Below are 20,841 nucleotides of genomic sequence, written 5' to 3'. Positions count from 1 at the left end.
GGTGGGAAAAAATAAAAAATAAGAAACAAGCCAACATTGCTATTGAGGATCACAGCTCATTAAATTACACCCAGTGGGACCAAGATGCTTCACTGTAGTGCCTTGACTTCCTTTGTTACACAGCCGTGCAACATCACAGCTTTGCCACACGTCACCGCAATTTCTTTACCAAAGATGAGCTGGGATGCTTTGAATGGCCTGTGAACGAGGACATGTCAGCAGCAGAATCAACAGTGGCACTACGAAAACCATGACAAACGGCAACTTTATGCCTAAACTTAAATGTCCAGCCTTGCTACAATTTAAGCCCAGTCTTCCCGTCCTATCCTCAGAGGTTTATGAGTACAATTCACCTCCCTCCTCCTTGTAACAACCTTTTATGTACTTGAAAAATGTTATCATGCCCCCCTCAATCTTCTCTTCTCCAGACTAAACAAACCCAGCTTTTTCAATCTTCTCTCATAGGTCATGTTTTATAGACATTTATTCATTTTTGCTGCTCTTCTTTGGACGTTCTCCAATTTGTCCACATCTTTCCTGAAATGTGGCGCCCAGAACTGAACACAATACTCCAGTTGAGGCCTAATCAGCATGGTATAGAATGGAAGAATTACTTCATGTCTTGCTTTCAACACTCCTGCGAATACATCCCAGAATGAGATTTACTTTTTTTGCAACAGCGTTACACAGTTGACTCATATTTAGCTTGTGACCCACTATGATCCCTTGTGAGCCCCCAGATCCCTTTCCACTGTACTCCTTCCTAAGCACTCATTTCCCATTTTGTATGTGGGCAACTGATTGTTCCTTCCTAAGTGGAGTACTATGCATTTGTTCTTATTGAATTTCATCCTATTTACTTCAGACCATTTCTCCAGTTTGTCCGTGAGTGCAGGGGACTGGAGTAGAAGACCTCTAAAGGTTGCTTCCAGTCCTACGAGTCTCTGATTTATAACCTCCCCAAAAGACTAAAATGAAAGCAAGGTCTCTGGATTGATGGATGGAGGTCACATAAATATATTTTCAAGAAAGAAATGTTGTATCCTGGAATCCCAGCAGAGCAACAGCTCAGAAACTTGGATCCGTCCTTAACATACTAGAGTAGAAGAGATTTGGGAGCAATTCCGCAATTCTCAGCCAGATGGATCTTAAAATATCATTTTGGTTACTGTTTTCATCTCATGTGAAATGTCCTATCCTGGTATGTCCGGTAATTAACCAACCCTTTATAAACGGAACAGTCATAGAAATGTGACTATTGCTCCACTCTGCTCCTACTGAAACAAAAATACCAGACAAATAAAAATAAAAAAGTTGTAAGGATGATACAAAAAGGTCATGGGGATCTGAAATGGATGTAGAGTTCTCCACCTTTGGGTCACTAGTACAAAGCCAGTCTGAGTTAATAGTGGCCTCACATTGATAACGATCTAATAGCTGTATGGTTACTTGATGATTTGGCGGGTCTTGGACTTGCTTCTATTGGACAGGTTTACACATGAAAACTGCAAGTGATGCCACCTGGCACTTGTTAGCGATTTTGGCATGGAGACCAAGAGGGCTGAATGGGTATCTACACTGCACTTCTTCTCACCTTTCCAGGTCAAGGTTGAGAGCTCGACCAGCCAAGGCCCAACTGCGGAAGGCAACATGTGACAAACATCCTAAACGCAGGACACAAAAGTATTTATGCAGAAGACTTAAAAGTACTGCTGGACTCATCCCTTTGTGGTACATAGCTCTGTCTGCACGTGCAGTTCTGCAGCTGTTTATTTCCGATGCAGAGAGAGCACCAAATATGGGTGGAATGGAAACAAATGCAGGACTGACATTCATAATGGCGAGGGACACTTGGGAGGGTTGGGGTTGAGGCATGTTTACTATAGAGAAATCTTGCCCGTGCTGTAGATAAACAGCACGTCACTCTGCATTGCCAAACCAGCAACATCCCTGAGCAGTGCACTGGCATAAAAAAAGAAAAGATCTTCTACGTTGCCAAGCTTCAGCTCAAGGATATTTAAAGAATGTGATTACAAACCACTCAAAAACAGGGGCTTCTCATGGAACATCATCTGACAAGAACCTCTATTGAAAGCCGGGCTGCTTTAATTACATCAGAAGAAAATGATAAATAAGCCGCCAGTTGGTGCACAATAAACATTATAAAAGCGTTCTGCCTCCAGAAAGCGAGCACCCCGTGATTATTGTACTGGGAAAACTTTTGGTTGAATGTAACTGCTGCTCTGGAGATGACCTGAATGAACTAGTTTGGCCATCAGACTGAGTGAGTGACTGTGTGTGTGTGTGACTGATGCAGATGGGTATCCGTGTCTCAGGCTGATCAAAAATCCATGGAGACAGCAAGAATTTTCTTGCCTGTGCTATCTCCATAAAACTCTGGCATGTCGTTTTGCTACCAACACTAGCCTTTGATGATTCAGAAAGTGCATCTCTGAGTCACTACAGAACCAATTCCTTAGCACTATTGAGGCTGCTGCAGCTGGTCTTATATATTATAGGACATCAAAAATAAGGTCTTTGTGACAACATTTAGTCATATAAAATCCCAAATAGCGTTTTTACAAGAATAAATGACCAGGACACTGAAGCAAGCATAACAGTGTAATGGGGTTTAGCACACACATGAACTTGTGCATGAAGTCCTTACTTGCTCAAATATACAAAGCTTTTTCTGTACAGTGTTTGCAGGTGCAAATGTGGACTTTACTATAGAACAATGTATGTGAAAAATTTGCAAAATAGCCGTAGGGATCAGGATCAAGTTTTGTTAGCACCCCTCTCAAGGGAAGCTGCCATTTAACTGATACATCACTGGATTAGGATTGGCGCTGGGAGGAATTGTCCAGAATTGGGCTATTTAACAGCAGCAAAAATGTGGTTAATGGATTACTATTAAAAACAAAACTTGCCAAACAAATTTGAAAGTCTGTCTCTCTCATGCATTCAAGTGGGAACCTCATTTCCTGTGCCTTAATGTCAATAAAATCAGACTAAATAGTTTAATAGTTAATTATAACTTGCTCAAGTCCTGAAGATTTTATTCAGGCCAAATTCACATTGATTTCATTGGGAGTTTTGCATGAGGAAGGACTGAGGGCTTGATTGGGATAGTTAGGCACAACCCTGCATTGAAGATGATGTACAGCTGTACTGCCCCAGAGGGAACACCAAGAGCTATCAGACTCCTGAATGCCTCAGGCTGCATATTCACTGCTACTGCTACCCTTGATTCGCCTACTGTGCCACCAGCGAGCTACACCGAGAGATGCCTGAGGTGGTAGGACCATGGCCTCTCCCATTTCCACCCCTTATAGGGAGCATAAATAGAGTCACCCCCACCCTTGGGTGAATGAAGGCCCTGGAATTCTTCCTGACACAAGACGGGAGTTCCTTCTATCCTCTCCCCCTCCTGACCACACGTGCATGAGGCCAACCAGAACCTGACTCTGAGTTTTGACTTCAGGACCTGTCTCTCTCTCTCTCTTTTTTTTTTTTAATTTTGTATTAATAATACAAGGCCCTTTAGACAGCAATCACAATTCCCATTAGCTTCAATCAGTATCTAAGGGCGCAGCTTTCTATTTTGTAATTAGCCATAGTGTAGTGATCCTCTCATCTTGTATATTAGGTGATGCTTTCCTCCACACACACACACACAAATCCTGGAAGCCTGACGTATTGTTTAAACACTATGCCTCCAGCAGCCCCAGTCCACTAAAGAGCTTTTGATCCCCTTTAATAGTCCAATTGCTTGGCTGTATGATCAGCATGACTGCAAGCAGCAAGAGGCTACTGAATCTAGCAACAATATGGAACAAATGAAGAAAGGAGAAGAGCACTTTACCGTCTTCAGAGTTAATAATTCTGAACAGAGCAGGACACTTGACAGAGACGATTTCGCCCACACTCGCCGACTTCCAGCATGTAATATTATCCCACATCCCAGGGCAACCTATAGAAGAGAAAGAGAGAAATAAAGAAAGAGTTGCAATCAAATTCAATCGCCTTTCAATTTGCTATAGTGCTTTATAGTTACCTCCATCTCAGAGCCATAAACATACTGTCCATTACTCTAAAGGAGTGTAACACTTTCATATAGGCTTAAAATGGGTGGGATTATTTTGTACTGACTGCACCAGTATTAAACAGGAGGCATCACTATGGTACCGGAACAGTGATAATGGGGCCATACTCTCTGTGGGCAGAAATTGAAACGAATTAAGCTGTGCCAATCAAGCTGCACCAATTTATTCCAATGGAGAGTCTGGCCCCCAGGTACCACATTCTGCTCTAACGTAGCTATCAGTCAACACAATGGGCCAAATCCCGAGGCCTTTCATCAGTTTTCCCCTCAGGCAAACAAGCCTCTGGGATAAAACCTGAGAGGTCCTGAAGACCAGAAACACCCCAAGAGGTCAGCACCTCTCAGGATTTCGTCCAGTCACTCCAGCGGGAGTTTGCTTAAGGACTACATGATAAGTGAGGGTTGGCTCTGGGAGTGGGAGTGCAGGGCCCAGATCCCCAAAAGCATTTAGGCACTTAGCTCCCACTGATTTCAAGGGACATTAGAAGCCTAAATACCTTTTGAAGGTCTAGGCCCAAGAGCCTTTCCTCCTTCACCCTGTGCTCCCTGCATAAGGGCAAGGCACCGATCAGGCATGGGATAATCCCCAGCTAGCACAGGGGAAGCTAGGGTTACCACCTTTGAAATGCAAAAAAACCCAGCATCTCTTCCACCCAAGGCAAGCCCACTGCAACCCCAACCCCCGGGCAACTCTGCAACCCTCCTGTCTACCCCCTCAACAGCCACTTATAGTATCTAGAGAGAGAACATGTATAGATAAGATTGAGAACATCGCTTGTCTCCTCACTCACGTGACTCAAACCCTCTCACACACACATAGGCGGTGCACTTGCATGTTTGTGGGAAGACAGCTGCTGTCTTTTTAATCGTGTTGATCTGTTATAGCTTAAACTGCAGAAGTGGGAACACTGCAGCATCTTTAGCTGGACACAGAAATAATAATAATGCAAATCTTTAGATGCGTGTAAAAAAAAAAAAAACCAACAACAAAAACCCAGCAGATTAAATTATTTTTCTGGCAACTGGCAAATCCATAAAAAAAACAGACAGGCCAGTCAAATACTGGCCAGGTGGTCTCCCTGGGAGCAACCTGTACTCCCCCTCCCACACCTCCCACGTAGGTAGTATAGATTCATAAATATTAAGGCAAAAAGGGACCATTACGGTCATCTAGTCCAATCTCCTCCATAGCAATAGCCAGAGAACCTCACCCTATATTTCCCGTGCATCCAGCACATTATTTCTGGTTAAGGTAGATATCTTTTAGTGATGGAGAATCCACCACCTCACCAGGTAAAGTGTTGTAATGTTAAAAAAAATGCACCTTATTTCCAATCTGAATTGCTCTAGCTTCAACTTCCAGCCATTCAATGGATCTTATTCTACCTTCATCTGCTGGATTAAAGATCAGATCATGATCAGAAATCTCCATGTGCAGGTATTTAGATTTTTAAAGGCATGTAGCCATTATTTGGTCAGCATTGCAAGGCATAAGGAATTTAGATGGCTAAATCCCAATTTGAAAAGTGATTTAGGCAAGCAGGGCCAGGTCTTTAAAGGTATTTAGGTGCATAACTCCCACTGATTTCAATAGGAGTTAGATTCCTAACACCCAGATCCTCAAAGGTATTTAGGAGAATAAGTCCCATTGACTTTCAATAAGAAAAAGCTCCTTAGTCACTTATGAAAATGGGACTCACCATCAAATCACGTAGGCCTTGCTGAATGCAAGCAATGCCTAAATACCTTTAAAAATCTGGGCCTTGTAGGCTGTGATCAAGTCACCATTTAACCTTCTCTCAGATAAACTACACTGATGGAGCTTCAGAAGTCAGGTTTCAGAGTAGCAGCCATGTTAGTCCGTATCCGTAAAAAGAGAAGGAGGACTTGTGGCACCTTAGAGACTAACAAATTTATTAGAGCATAGGCTTTCGTGAGCTACAGCTCACTTCATCAGATGCATAAAACATCTGTTAGTCTCCAAGGTGCCACAAGTACTCCTTCTCTTTCTTCAGAAGTCAATCACTGCATGGCATGGGTTCCAGACCTCGATTCAATCCTTAGCCCTTTTCTGAATGCATTTCCAGTTTGTCAACATCCTTTCTAAAGTGTTGACATCAGAACAAGACACAGGATTCCAGCAGTGTTCTCCCTAGTGCTGTATACAGTATACCGCCATCCCTGGGTTGTCCTTAGCCTGTGTGCCAGAGCCAGAATGAGCCACTGTAGTTTAAAGCATCCTTGAGGTTGCTCTAAACTATGCTAGGGATTGGGCAAGCAGAAAACTGGCTACAGAACTGGGATGCCAGAACCTAGTACTTTGCCCACCATCTTCAACTGTGCCTAGCAGATAGAAGGCTGGATTCTCAGCTTACATAATTCATCTTAACACCATTGATTTCAATCCATCTGCCCCATAGCATGCAGATGACAATCTGGGCCAGCATCTTTTTCTTCTTATTCAAGTAAAAATAAACTTTGCTTGCTTGTTTGTTTAGGATGATGGGCAGCAACATAAACCCCTAAAAAAAACAGAAAAAAAGGCTCATTCTTAGCCGCTGGAGATAAGGTAAAACAGCTCCGCTCCTGTTCCTTTCTGAGCACTGCTGTCAGAAACATGACAAGCTCTGAACATTTTTCAAGGAGCATCTCACTGGCAAGGAAATTCTTTAGCATGACCGCCAATGAAATTCTTTAAATTTAAAGTCCCCAACTTTCAGGGTTGTAAACCTGGTAGGCTTGCCAGTTTGCAGAAGAGTTCAGAGAAATCCCTCAAATTCCCCATTAGTATCCACAAAATGATTTTGCAAGAAGCCCTCAAATTGGAATCGTATTCTGCCGCTGTATGAAAAGAAAGCGACAGAAAATCTAACCCACTCTGCTACCGCACGATTGCTTTCTGGTTCTTTTCATTTGATGTTGAATCTGAGTACATAATCTGATCAAATTTTAAAGGGAGCACTGTACTTGTCTGAATGGTTCTGCTGACAAATTCCCTCTCTCACTGTGAGTGAAAGAAAGACCTTCAGTGAAAGGAGACAATTCTTTAGAATGCCATTGTTATCGTTTGGGTACAGATATAATACAGGGCAGATCATTGGCTGGAGTAAATAAACAAAGCTCTATTGACATCAAATGCTATGCCAATTTACATCAGCTAAGAAAATATGTCCACTGTACTGGACTTGCTCAGTGAGTTTTTCCACTGACTTCAATGGTAGTGGGATCAGGCCTTATATTTTCTTACTGAATAAAGGGCAGATCCTAAAACACATAATGACTGACTTGGGTATGTAAAGATTGTTTTCATGAGTATTTGGGTCACATGTTTGAACAGTGTGGGTCACACTGATTCATAGATTCTAAGGCCAGTCTGACCTCCTGCTTAGCACAGGCCATCGGACTTTCCTGAATTAATTGCTGTTTGAACTAGAGAAGATCTTTTAGAAAAAACACCCAGTCTTAATTTTAAAATTGGCAGTGATGGAGAACCCACCTCAACCCTTGGTACGTTGCTCCAATTGTTAACCAACCTCAATTATGTGTGGCATATTTCCAGCCTGAATTAGTCTAGCTTCAACTTCCAGCCATTGGATCATGTTAGACTTTGCTTGCTAGATCAAAGAGCCAATTAACAAAATTTAAACTTATAAACTGTGATCAAGTCACCCCTTAACCTTCCCTTGGTCAAGACTCAAACTGCTTGAGTCTGTCACGGTACGGCATGTTATCCAACCCTTTAAATCATTCTTGGGGCCCTTCTCTGAACCCTCTCCAATTTATCAACATCCTTCTTGACTTGTGGGCATTAGAACTAGACACAGTATTCCAGAAGGGGTCACACCACTGGCAGCAGCAGAGATAATATCACCACCTTACTCCTACTCAATATTCCCCTGCTCATACATCCATGGATCAGATTAGCCCTTTTGGCTACAGCATCACTCTGCAACCTCAGGTTCAGCTGATCATCCACCATCACCCCACAAGTCTTTTTCAGACTCACTGCTTCCCGCGCCAGAGACCCCATCCTGTCAGCATAGCCTGCACATTGTTCCTAGGATGTACACGGGACGCTGGCAGACCAGGTGCCAGCTCATGCCGAAACCCAAGGTCAATTCACTGGTGTAGCAGTATAGATCAACGTAATTGTTAAAGTGTATTTGATGTTTAAAAGTAATGAAAACGAATAGTACGTTACTTGCTTTGTTTTCACTTGTCTGTTTCCTGTTATAATGTAACAGCAAACATTTACATTGTGTGGATCCCTGCAACCAAATAACCCATCAAAGGAGAAAGAAGCCTAGTGGAATGCAAATGAAGAACTTGAACAGGAAAGTGCTCATTTCAAAGCCAGTGGTCATCGTGGGTGACCATCAGAGGTCAAAGAATCAAAATGCATTCCTCACTCTCTGTCATCAAAGGAAAAAGCCCATGTCAGCAATGACACCTTCAGCTTGTTTTCTGTGAAGCTATGAGAATGGATTCAAGGAGAGATCCTTCATCTTTGGACTGTTTGGACTTGTCCAGGGAAGTGTACCAGATGCAAAACAGAGATTTCCAGAGACAATCTGGGTACCCTGAAAAGACTTTTAGGAAACAGGCAGTTTATTACATCTCTGCCACCATTAGGAATTACAACTGTGACTCACCTGTGCATATATTTTACCTGCTTTAACCTCTCAATAACTCTCATTTCCTTTTCTTAGCTAATAACTCTTTGGTTATTTTACTTTAGAATTGGCTGGCAGCATTTTCTTTGGTGTAAGATATAAAGTACAAATTGATCTGCAGTAAGAGACTGGTCTTTTGGGACTGGGGGAACAACCTGCTATGCTGTGATTTTTGGTATAAGTGACCTTTTAATCACAAAGTCCAGTTTGTCTGGGTGGCAAGATAGGCTGGAGAGTCCGAGGGGACTGTCTGTGACTCTATGGTAAGACTAAAAGAAAAGGAGTACTTGTGGCACCTTAGAGACTAACCAATTTATTTGAGCATAAGCTTTCGTGAGTGAGCTGTAGCTCACGAAAGCTTATGCTCAAATAAATTGGTTAGTCTCTAAGGTGCCACAAGTCCTCCTTTTCTTTTTGCGAATACAGACTAACACGGCTGTTACTCTGAAACCTATGGTAAGACTGGCACAGTGATCCAGGAGTTCACATTTTTTACTGGCTTAGTGAACTCTAATTATAGAACATACCACCGATTTGGGGTGTCTGCCTTGTTTTCTTACAGCCTGCCCTGAGGTAGGCACTCACAGTTGTGTGCCATTCCAGACAATGTGACAGTACCCTTTTATATTTGGCCATATTAAAAACACATACTGTTTGCTTGCACCCAGCTTACCAAGCAATCCAGTTCACTTTGTATCGATGACTGTCCTCTTAGTTATTTACCACTTCCCCAATCATTGTGTTATCTGCAAACTTTGTTAATTCTGATTTTATGTTCTCCTCCAGGTCATTGATAAAAAATATTTAACAGCAGAGGACCAAGAATTGATCCCTGGGGCACCCCTTGAGAAGCATACCTATTCCATGATCCTTCCATTTACAATTCTATTTTTAAGCCTGTCAGTTAGCCAGTTTTTAAACTAGTTCATGATTTATACAAAATTAACCTTTTAAACCAAAAATATCATACTGCACCAAGTCAAATGCCCTTTAGTAATGGACCATTACCAATGTTAGGATTCTTTTTGTTCCTAATATACTTAAAATAGTGTCAAATAGCAAAATAAAATCATAACTAAATAATGCTGGAATGGCATCTGAACCTTTATTCAGATTTGCTGACCACAGCATACTCCAATGTTGTTGCAAATCGTCTCTCTAAATCTTTTCTGGGGGTTTGAAGAAATTGCTAATTGAAGCCACCTGTCTACCTGTTTCAGAGTAGCAGCCATGTCAGTCTGTATCCATAAAAAGAAAAGGAGAACTTGTGGCACCTTAGAGACAAACAAATTTATTAGAGCATAAGCTTTAGCTAACGAAAGCTTATGCTCTAATAAATTTGTTAGTCTCTAAGGTGCCACAAGTCCTCCTTTTCTTTTTACGGTCTACCTGTGCCAGTCCATTTGCCAGATGGGGGCTTTCCTCTAAGAATGCTGTTGTCTGCTATTGAGAAACAGAAACCTCATTCTCCAGAAGGCTCAAAGACATTGACTTGCAAAGGTTAATTATATAATCAGGATGATAAAGATGGAAATCCAGATCAAATTATACATTGTTAGTTTTGGTAGGCTGGGATGCCCACTGTCTGCTCACCCACTAGGAACTATATTTGTCATATAAATCTTAAGACATTAAATAATATGCTCTATAATGCTGTGCTACGTGACAGTCAATACAAAACCAGGGGCTATGTAAATACACACGGTAATGAGACATTTTCTTCCAGGAGGTGTCTGAAACAATCAAAGAGACTAATGAGATTTTATGTGAACCACCTGCTGTGTTTTTCCCCAAAATCAAACACCTTTGGTGGAAATGGGGTAAACTTTTTTCTCTCTTCTAATTGGTATTCTTGCAAATACTGGAACAGCAATAGAGACCATACACAACATGAGAATCACATGAGTTTGGCAACAAATTAATAGGGGAGAAATGCATTGTAATACTTAGTCCTGCCATGAGTGCAGGAGGCTGGACTAGATGACCTCTCAAGGTCCCTTCCAGTCCTATGATTCTATAATGTTGTAATATTGTGCTTGAAATTCAGTGCTAATGAAGCTCTACCATTATTATTTATATTATGATAGCACTCAGCACAACAGAAGTCCAGGCTCCATTATATAGGCACTGTACAAACACACAGCAAGAAATGTCTGTTTAGCTACCAGGCAGGGGCAAAGACTGATAAAGGGGAAATAAAGGGAGAGAGCGGTGAAGTGATTGGCTCAAGTTGACATAGAAGATCAGTGAGAGCCAGGCATAGATGCTGGAACTAGGGGTGCTGCTGTATCCCCTGGCTTGAAGTGGTTTCCATCATATGCAGGGTTTACAGTTTGGTTCAATGGCTCTCAGCACCCCCCACTGTACAAATTGTTCCAGAATCCCTGAAGTCAGGAATAGAACACAGGCCTCCTGTGTCTACTCCACTATACTCTGTAAACCCTACTGCCGCCCCTGCCGTGAAAAGAATATTTGAACTGGACAAACTCTTTGCTGCCAGATCACAGGGAGTGGGATCATAGAATCATATAATCATAGAATATCAGGGTTGGAAGGGACCTCAGGAGGTCATCTAGTCCAACCCCCTGCTCAAAGCAGGACCAATCCCCAACTAAATCATCCCAGCCAGGACTTTGTCAAGCCTGACCTTAAAAACCTCTAAGGAAGGAGATTCCACCACTTCCCTAGGTAACCCATTCCTAGGGATAAATGAAGAAGAAAAAGGTAGCAGCAGAGAGAGGACGCACACATTGCTAAGGGCCAGATTATGTGAATCTTTTACTCACATTAGTGACCTGTCACTCACCCCAGTAATCCCATCACATTTAGCCCATTGAACTCAAGAGGACCACCTGGGTGAGTAACTACTCACCAGTGCGAGTAAGGGGTTCATGATCTGGCACTAAGACTAGACACGTGCTGAGGCTATAAGCTGCCAAGCCAGGAGAAGCCCTGATAGCCTTAAGGCTGGGAGAGAGAAAAACTTTGTTCACTGATACTCTCTGTAATCTGTTCATACTCTGTGACACAAGCTTTACAGCTGCTTTACAGATGCTACTAAGATCCTGCTATATATGTTTCTTTACCATTATTGGTTTGTTTCTATTTGTTTTCGACCCTATGCAAATACAGGTTGCCTCTATTTAAGATAATCAGATGAGGTGACTGAAACAGGGACAAACGGTGGCTGATGCCTCTGAGGGAAGGAATACTCCATCCGACCTTCAGAGTGAGAAAAGAGAGTATGGACACTAAGGGCAGGATTAGGTGCCTAAATACGTCAAAACCCAGATGGGTTGGGATCTCTTTCCCAAACCATGGCATAGGCCAGCGAGAACATAGGGAGAGGTGAATGGTGCCAGCTGGAGTTACGTAGATCCACTACATTAAAAAATAAACTCAGATAGGGCAGGGATGGTGTCCCTAGCCTCTGTTTTGCCAGAAGCTGGAAATGGGCGACAGGGGATGGATCACTTGATGATGACCTGTTCTGTTCATTCCCTCTGGGGAACTTGGCACTGGCCGCTATCGGAAGACAGGATACTGGGCTAGATGGATCATTGGTCTGACCCAGTAGGGCCATTCTTATGTTCTTATGTTCTAGATTCCTGCTGAAATATAGACTAGAGACATGAAGGGATAGAAAAGTAGCAAAATACCACTACCCACTCACTACTGGCAGTCTGGTAGTCGAGCCGATCAGTCAAACAACTCTTGGGTAGAAGATTTAGGGCCAGATCCACAGCTGGTGTGCTTTGGCACAGCTCCACCGAAGCCAATGAATCTATGCTGATTAACACCAGACGAAGTCTTGTCCCATCATTGATATAGTAAAGTTCGGGTTTCCTCTTATTCTTCCAGCTAATGATCAGCATTGTCCTGGTAAAGGGCATCTCAAAAGCAGACATACTCTACTTATCCTCCCACAACCCCATCACCTCCTACAGGCCAGCAGGCTTCTGTTTTCCCAAACCTTGGTTTTTACAACATGAGTGTTCAGCTCTGATTCTTTTATCACTTTAGTTCTTAACTTAGTCATCAGGCTGGAGGCAAACAGACTCAGTAGTGACCATAATATCCTGTGAAAATACCGTCCAGCCCCGTATTACCAATGAATACTTGTATTACAGTATCGTTGACAGGGTCCAATCGAGTCTGGGGATCCATTGTGCTAGGTGCTATATAAGCACAGAGAAAGACCCTGTCCCTACCCTGAATAGCTTACAGCTGAAGGCCCTGATTCAGCAAAGATTTATATGCATGCTTAACTTTAAAGAACTGAGTAGCTCCCTTGACTTCAGTGGCAATACTCACGGGCTTAAAGCTAAGTGTGGACATAGCCCACAGGGTGAGTGTGTGTTACAGGCCTCCCTTCTGTGCCTGGTCCATAGAGGATATAATTCTGTTATAGTCCTCAGTAAAGAAGCTTGACGTTTTAGCTCAAGCTCATGCTCTGAGTTCTGGAGTCTCCAGTTCAATTCCCACTGTGTTGGCCAAAACAGCAGCTGTCACCAGGAGTGGGGACTCATCTGGGCTTTGAACTCAAGAACTCTCACACAAAACACGGCAGGCCTGGAGCTTAATTTTACACAATCAGGCTCATTAGTGTAGCCTTTGTGTGAGCACTTCCCAGTGCCTCCATCAGGAGAGGGCCTATGACAGCCGCTTCACATTCCAATGTAAAAGGCAGCGCCTCTTTTAAAATCCAGCTCTCGAAATGCTCCCCGTTCTCAGGGGCCCTGTCCTGCATATCTGGGGCAGATTGTTCGGGACTCCATATGGCTCCTCCATGTGCCAAGTCAAACAAACAAAAAAAAACCCTTCCTTGTGGGGCCCAGACACAATTGGGCATGTTTTTAATCCAGCATTTCTGGGAAACTGAAAGAAGGCAGGAGGTGCATTGTACAAAGGAAACATTAAAAAAGAAATTGCGTCTGTTTCTGGAAGTCATGGGCTGAAACATTCATGACAATGCTGCATCCAAGAATCTCCACTTCCCGGTTTTGAACAGCTTGGAGAAGTGTATTATTTCACTGCAGTGTGTGGGTTTTACAGAAAAGCCCTACACTTGAATCCTGATTGTTTATTAGGATTTGTTTGACACTGACTGCTCTCAGTGCTGGATGATCAACCACAAACCAAAAAAACACCCGTTAACTACAACAACAGAGGCATGGCCTACGTCAAAGAGAAGTGCATGCTGCAATCAGAAGGATGTTCTTCTGGTTAAAGGCACCGCGTGAGTCTTGGAAAATCTGCACTCCATTCCTAGCTCTGTTGAAGCCTCCTAGGATGACCTCAAGCAGATCAATTGGGATATCGGTAAACAGCAATCAGATGGTGCAATTTGCAGCTTGAGTAGACATACCTGAGAGAGCTTTAATCTAGCTTACTCAAGTAGCGAAGCTGTGCAGACCTGGCAGCATGGGTTTCAATGTAGGCTAGCTGCCTGAATAATAAGCAAGGGCTTGGGGGAATTTGTACAGCCCATGCTCCCATAGCTTAACTGCTCCAGGACTTGAGCGAGCTAGATTAAAGCTATCTCAGATACCTCTACACAAGCTGCAATCACACACAGTGTAGACCTACCAAGAATCTCTCTCTGCCTCAGCTCCCACTCTGTAACACTGAGCTCATAACACTTTCTGTCTTCCATCTTTTCTTTGTTTAGACTGAAAGCTCTTGAGTGTGTGTATGTGCCGTGCCTAAAACAACGGAGCCCTGATCTCCGTTGGACCCCTTCGACGCAACTGTAATATCATCATTATGGCAATTCTATATTAGGCCAAACACAATTAGGACCATATTCAACGTTGGTTTCCAGTAAAATTCCAGTAATTCCAGTAAAATCCAGCAAGGGGGTTATACCAAGGATGAAATTGGCTTGTAAACTGCTGAACAAAGAGACAAAGTGTGTCTAGAGATGCAAGACTTCACGACAAACTGAAAACTATGGAAACGTATCTTTTCAATGTCTTCTGTCAAAAGAAGAAATTAAAACCAAGGAGACGGCACCAAAAGCCTTCCAATTCCCCCCCAGGGCTGACACAAGCTTTCTTCCCGTGTTTAGCTTTGAATGCAGCCTCTCTCCGAGTGATGTGCTTTCTTTTTGCTCCGCTATTCCTGGCAGCCAAAAGACTCCCTTCATATCTGAACTGGTCCTTGAGAGAAAAGGACTCAGAACTCAGGCTGAACAGCAATGACAAAGACCTCTTTCGCGGTAGTGTTAACCCTACTCTTCACACAAGCACAGGCCGGGGAAACAGCCATGTCATTTCAGCGCTCTCTCTTCTCCAGCTGCTGTCTCAAAATTCTAGATTTTGATACATGGCAAATATAGGCCCAGATTCTCAGCTGGTGAAAGTCAGTATAACTCCACTGACTTCACTGGAGCGATGTCAAATATCTGGCCTATATTTTTTAACCAGTTACAATAACCGTATTATTTCCTTAAATGAAAAATACATTTAAATTAAAGACCACAGATGAAACCCACCCAGTTTGTTCTCTACAATACTCTGTGATTTTACTCATCTCCTCATTCATTGCTTTAAAATATCACCTTCAAGGTCAAGTTGCTTCAGAAGAGTAATATCAGAGGAAATGTAATGTTGAGAGCCAGCATATTTAAACTAAATTCAGCCATGCACAATAACTTTTAAAGGGCATCCTAAGAATAAAGCCTTTTATAGGTAGGGTGAATGTGATCTAGGGGCTTCCCACTGAAATATAAATCACATTATTTCAGTAGTCAAAGTCATACATGAGTATGTGAGCAGGGGGTCCTACATTTTCAAAAGTGATAAGTGAGTTTGGGTGGTCAAATTGAGACACCTATAAATGGGCTTGATTTACAGAGATGGGAGAGCCACACTTTCTGAAGATCAGGCCCCTTCTGAAGATCAGGTACCCAAAAAAATCACTTGTCAGTTTTTAAAACCGTAGGATAGTAAAAAGAAAAAAAAATCACCAAATAAATTCCAGAATACATTGTAGAAGAAAGGCTTGCTAATGGAAGATCTTCTATTAAGGGAGAAGACTGCTGATTTATTAATAATTATGTATTAAATGTTGCATGTTGAGAATTTGTTTGACCTCTTGCAAGAAGCAAAAAATAGAGAGTCACTCCCTCAAAGAGCTTACGGCATGTACAAGACAGCCATAGGCAACAGGGCACAATGGGAAGCCCAGAGGAGAATGACCGGGATATTTTTCTTCAGTTTATCAACATTTTTTTATTTACTTCTTGTGGGCACTGGGGAAAATGTGAATCTTTTGGATGGATTTGAATGGTGACTGGTTGGTGGCCCAGAATACATAGGTCATTCCAGATATCTTACCTTCTATACCCCTCAGTTTTTTAGAATATGAGCATTTGCAAGAAAAAAGGTATCACTGTTTATTAAGAATTAATCTATTCCTGAACTAAATGCTCTTTTGGACATCATAGTGAAAGGAGGTGGAAATAAGTTATGAACAAAAGGAGAATTAAGACTTGAGGGACAAAAAGCAGGAGCCGATGAACGGTTGAGCTGCCAAATCAGGAAATGCAAATGGGCTGAAGGGCATGGATATATCCATCATGCCAATGTCCCTTAGAAACAAAAAAGTTAAAGGAGAAAATGTGAATAATCTAGGGTATGGCTTTCAGAAGTTCACGGGAAGCATCTGTCATAAATATAAAGGGAAGGGTAAACACCTTTAAATCCTTCCTGGCCAGAGGAAAAACCCTTTCACCTGTAAAGGGTTAAGAAGCTAGGATAACCTCGCTGGCACCTGATCCAAAATGACCAAAGAGGAGACAAGATACTATCAAAGCTGGAGTGGGGGAGAAACAAAGGTTCTCTCTGTCTGTGTGTTGCCTTTGCCAGGACCAGAGCAGGAATGCAGGTCAGAACTCCTGTAAAGGGTTAATAAGCAATCTAGTTAGATATGCACTAGATTCTGTTTTGTTTAAATGGCTGATAAAATAAGCTGTGCTGAATGGAATGTATATTTGTTTTTGTGTCTTTTTGTAACTTAAGGTTTTGCCTAGAGGGATTCTCTATGTTTTGAAACTGATTACCCTGTAAGGTATTTACCATCCTGATTTTACAGAGGTGATTCTTTTACTTTTTCTTCAATTAAAATTCTTCTTTTAAGAACCTGATTGCTTTTTCATTGTTCTTAAGATCCAAGGGTTTGGGTCTGTGTTCACCGATGCAAATTGGTGAGGATTTTTATCAAGCCTTCCGCAGGAAAGGGGGTGTAGGGTTTGGGAGGATTTTGGGGAGAAAGACGTTTCCAAGCGGGCTCTTTCCCTGTTATATATTTGTTAGATGCTTGGTAGTGGCAGCAATAAAGTCCAAGGGGAAAAGGTAAAAATTTGTACCTTGGGGAAGTTTTAACCTAAGCTGGTAAAAATAAGCTTAGGGGGCTTTTCATGCAGGTCCCCACATCTGTACCCTAGAGTTCAGAGTGGGGAAGGAACCTTGACAGCATCAATGTATCATTAATATAGTGAACCTGCACTAAGGGCCACCTCCAATAAATAAACCCATATCTAAAGCACCTTCTGCACTAGCTGAGTTTCCACATGACCTCTAGGTACTGTCCTTTGTCAAATGCATTGTAGGAATCTAACATTTGATGTGACAAAAGTGTGGATAAGAATTGAGAGGTCACATGCAGAAGAAAAATGGTAAGTAATCGTCTTGCCATGGGCAGATGGTAAAGAACACTGGTGGGCACTGATGCTACCTGGCTAGCCAGTAGCAGCCACTAATCCAGCGATGCACACCCTCCTCCTAGATGTGAGTCTGTGTTGAGGGACCTGAAATGACCCCTGCCTCATTCTACACGCTCTGTCGTATCTGGGCTGCGTCTCAGCCAGTTCACTTCCAAACTCTTAACTCAGCCAGAAGCAGAATACTCACCAGTGTGTTCTCCCTGTATGATAGCCAGGCCTAAAATTGGATTGACTGAGGTCTAGGACATTTAACTGCTCCACTCATTGACAGAACTGTCTCACCAAAATCTTCTTCACAGTCTGCTCCCCCAAAGTGAGCTCTGATAAGAGTTTTTCTCCACATCAAAAGCCATTTTACTGAGGTGAGGCCTAACAAGCACTTCATTATACTTGATAGGACTTGATCTGCTGAAGGGAGACAATCTTCTCCAGTAACTGATCTGATACCTCAGTGTTGGACTTCAGCAATCTAGAGGAACATGAGTTGGACTCAGAGGTCAGAGTCCGAAGCTTGCCCAGTACTTCCAGAACTTCAGTGGTCAAGGAATGTCAAATCGATCCGTCTAGTCGTAGGTCTGCAACTATGAACATATGATTAGGTTCCAAAGTAGAACAATTTTTATTTACAAAGACCAAATGCTCAAGCCCTTCATTACCCTTCCTTTAAAGGCATTGGAGCAGATCCCAGGTGGTGCAGGTTGTCATAGCTCCTTTGAAATCAATGGAGCTATGACAATTTACAGCAGCCAGGGATCTTCCCCCTTACGTCCATATTCTGCCACCCTTACTCCCATTGACTTGAGTTGTACTCTTATGAATACATCTACAATAAGCTCAGAGGCCCACGGCATGGTCAGAGGCCCACGGCTGGCTCAGATCAGCTGACTTGGGATTGGGCTGCGGGGCTAAAAATTATGGTGTAGACATTTGGGCTTGAGCTGCAGCCTGGGTTCTGTGTCCCTCCCCTATCATGGAGTCCCAGAGCCTGGGCTCCAGCCCAAGCCCAAATGTCTACAACACAGCTAAAAAGTCCCATAAGCCTGAGTCAGCTGACACGAGTCAGCCATAGGCATTTCATTGCAGTGTAGACATACCCTTTCTGAAGTTAGGTCATCCAAAACACGAGCAAGGGGATCAGAATCTGGCCCTTACTATCGCTGTCCACTACGTTTCTTCATACTGTAGCGGTCCACTGACATATGAAATAAAAAAGGGTGTCCTTTGGAGACGGTCTGAAGATGGCAGGTTTGGGTTTTGCCAGACCTAAACCACGTCTATTTCAGAGCAGGGCCCTATTTTATTCAAATCAAAGTTCAACGGAGTTGAGTTCTCCAACTTCATAATGACTCCCCATCAACAAAGCACTCAGGTACTATTTAGAGATTTCTCCTTCCAACATCTCTGTGAAGTAGGGATGTGTCATTATTCCCATTTCATAGGTGGGGAAACTCAAGCAAAAAACAACAACAACAACATATGCAAAAGATCAAACAAATTCTCATCACACAAGATTTAATACATAATTATTAATAAAACAGCAGCCTTCTCCCTTAATAGAAGGTCTTCCATTAGCAGGTCTTTCATCTACCATTAACCAGAAGAGCATCCTTCCTCAGTAGGCTGAAAGGCTTGTGTTTTATCCCTTATTTGTTTATCACGTTAATCTTGTAGACCTGATCAATAAAATAAAGAGGCTAGGTTTTTAATTTATTTGCTAGACTATTTTGCACATGGGAAACGCAGTTTTTTAAAGGACAGGAGCTGTTATCTGTCAGGAGAGAGGCACAAACCTTGTATCCTTTTAACATTGTTTAAATTCTTTACAACTGCTGGACATTTATTCTGAGCTCATGCTCAGCGCTGCAGTCTCATTCTCACCTGCCAAGAAAATCTTGTCAAAGGAAAGCTCCGGAGTCCTTTAAGTCCTGCCAACCAATTGGCAGTAGGTGCATCTTGGAGAGCTTAAAAGGGAAACTGAAATTTGGACAAAGATTCTGGAACAATTCCTTCATCTAATTACATAGAAGAGTAAGACACCAATAAATCTGGGCAGTGTTGTTTTTAAAAGGTGTTTTTCAAATATAATAAAAATGAATTATTCTCATCAGAGAAAGTCAGCTATTGCCAGTCTGGGGGCATAGGGCCTGTTTCTGCAAGCCTTTTCTCACATCCACCACCCTTACTGTTAGAATCATAGGAGTGTAGGACCACAAGGGACTTCAGTAGGTCATCTAGTCAAGTCCCCTGCATTCAAGGCAGGGCTATGTAATAACTAGACCATTCCTGACAGGTGCTGTCTAACCTGCTCTTAAAAATCTCTAATGATGAAGATTCCACAACCTCCCTAGGCAATTTATTCCAGTGCTTAATCATCCTGACACTTAGGAAGTTTTTCCTTATACCCAGCTGAAAACTCCTCTGCTTCAATTTAAGCCCATTGCTTCTTGTCCTATCCTCAGAGGTTAACGAGAACAATTTCCACCCTCTTCCTTATAACAACTTTTATGTACTTGAAAACTGTTCTCATGTCCCCTCTCAGGGCAGGTCTACACTATCACTTAAGTTGATCTAACTTGTGTCCCTCAAGGGTGTGAAAAAGACACCCCCCGAGCAACGCAAGTTACAGCGACCTAAGTGCTGTCCGCACCGCCAACATATCTTCTGCCTCTCGCGGAGGTAGAGTAATCATGCTGATGAGACAGCACTCTCCTGTAGGCATAGAGAGTCTTCACCAGACTTGCTACAGCGGCACAGCTGCATTGGTGAAGCTGGGATGATGTAGGACTTCTAGTGTAGACCTGCCCTCAGCCTTCTCTTCTCCAGACTAAACAAACCAAGTTTTTTCAATCTTTCCTGATAGGTCATGGAGGATAACTAATGTGACGCCAATTTTTAAAAAGGGCTCCAGAGGTGACCCTGGCAACGTCAGGCCAGGAAGCCTCACTTCAGTACAGGGCAAATTGGTTGAAACTATCGTAAAGAACAAAATTGTCAGACACACAGATGAACATAATTTGTTGGGAAATAGTCAACATGGTTTTTGTAAAGGGAAATCATTCCTCACCAATCTACTAGAATTCTTTGAGGGGGTCAACAAGCATGCGGACAAAGGAGATCCAGTGGATATAGTGTATTTAGATTTTCAGAAAGCCTTTGACAAGGTCCCTCATCAAAGGCTCTTAAGCAAAATAAGCAGTCATGGGATAAGAGGGAAGGTTCTCTCATGGATTGGTAACTGGTTAAAAGATAGGAAACAAAGGGCAGGAATAAATGGTCAGTTTTCAGAATGGAGAGAGGTAAACAGTGGTGTCCCCCAGGCATCTAAACTGGTCCCA

The 20,841-nt window shown here is 42.6% G+C and overlaps 1 protein-coding gene across 1 annotated transcript in view; it reads right to left on the bottom strand.

Moving 5' to 3' along the window:
• The window catches only part of ADCYAP1R1 (ADCYAP receptor type I), a 122,310-nt gene that overhangs the window by 75,364 nt on the left and 26,105 nt on the right, over positions 1-20,841 (bottom strand). Inside the window, exon 3 of the mRNA XM_077809523.1 lies at positions 3,866-3,973. Within this exon, the coding sequence (XP_077665649.1) occupies positions 3,866-3,973 (108 nt within the window). The remainder of the gene's footprint in view (positions 1-3,865; positions 3,974-20,841) is intronic.

This window comes from Eretmochelys imbricata, chromosome 2 (genome assembly GCF_965152235.1).
Source record: "Eretmochelys imbricata isolate rEreImb1 chromosome 2, rEreImb1.hap1, whole genome shotgun sequence".
Taxonomy (NCBI): domain Eukaryota; kingdom Metazoa; phylum Chordata; order Testudines; family Cheloniidae; genus Eretmochelys; species Eretmochelys imbricata.
The sequence above is the reverse complement of the archived record's forward strand: the minus strand, read 5'-3'. Positions and strand labels throughout refer to the sequence as shown.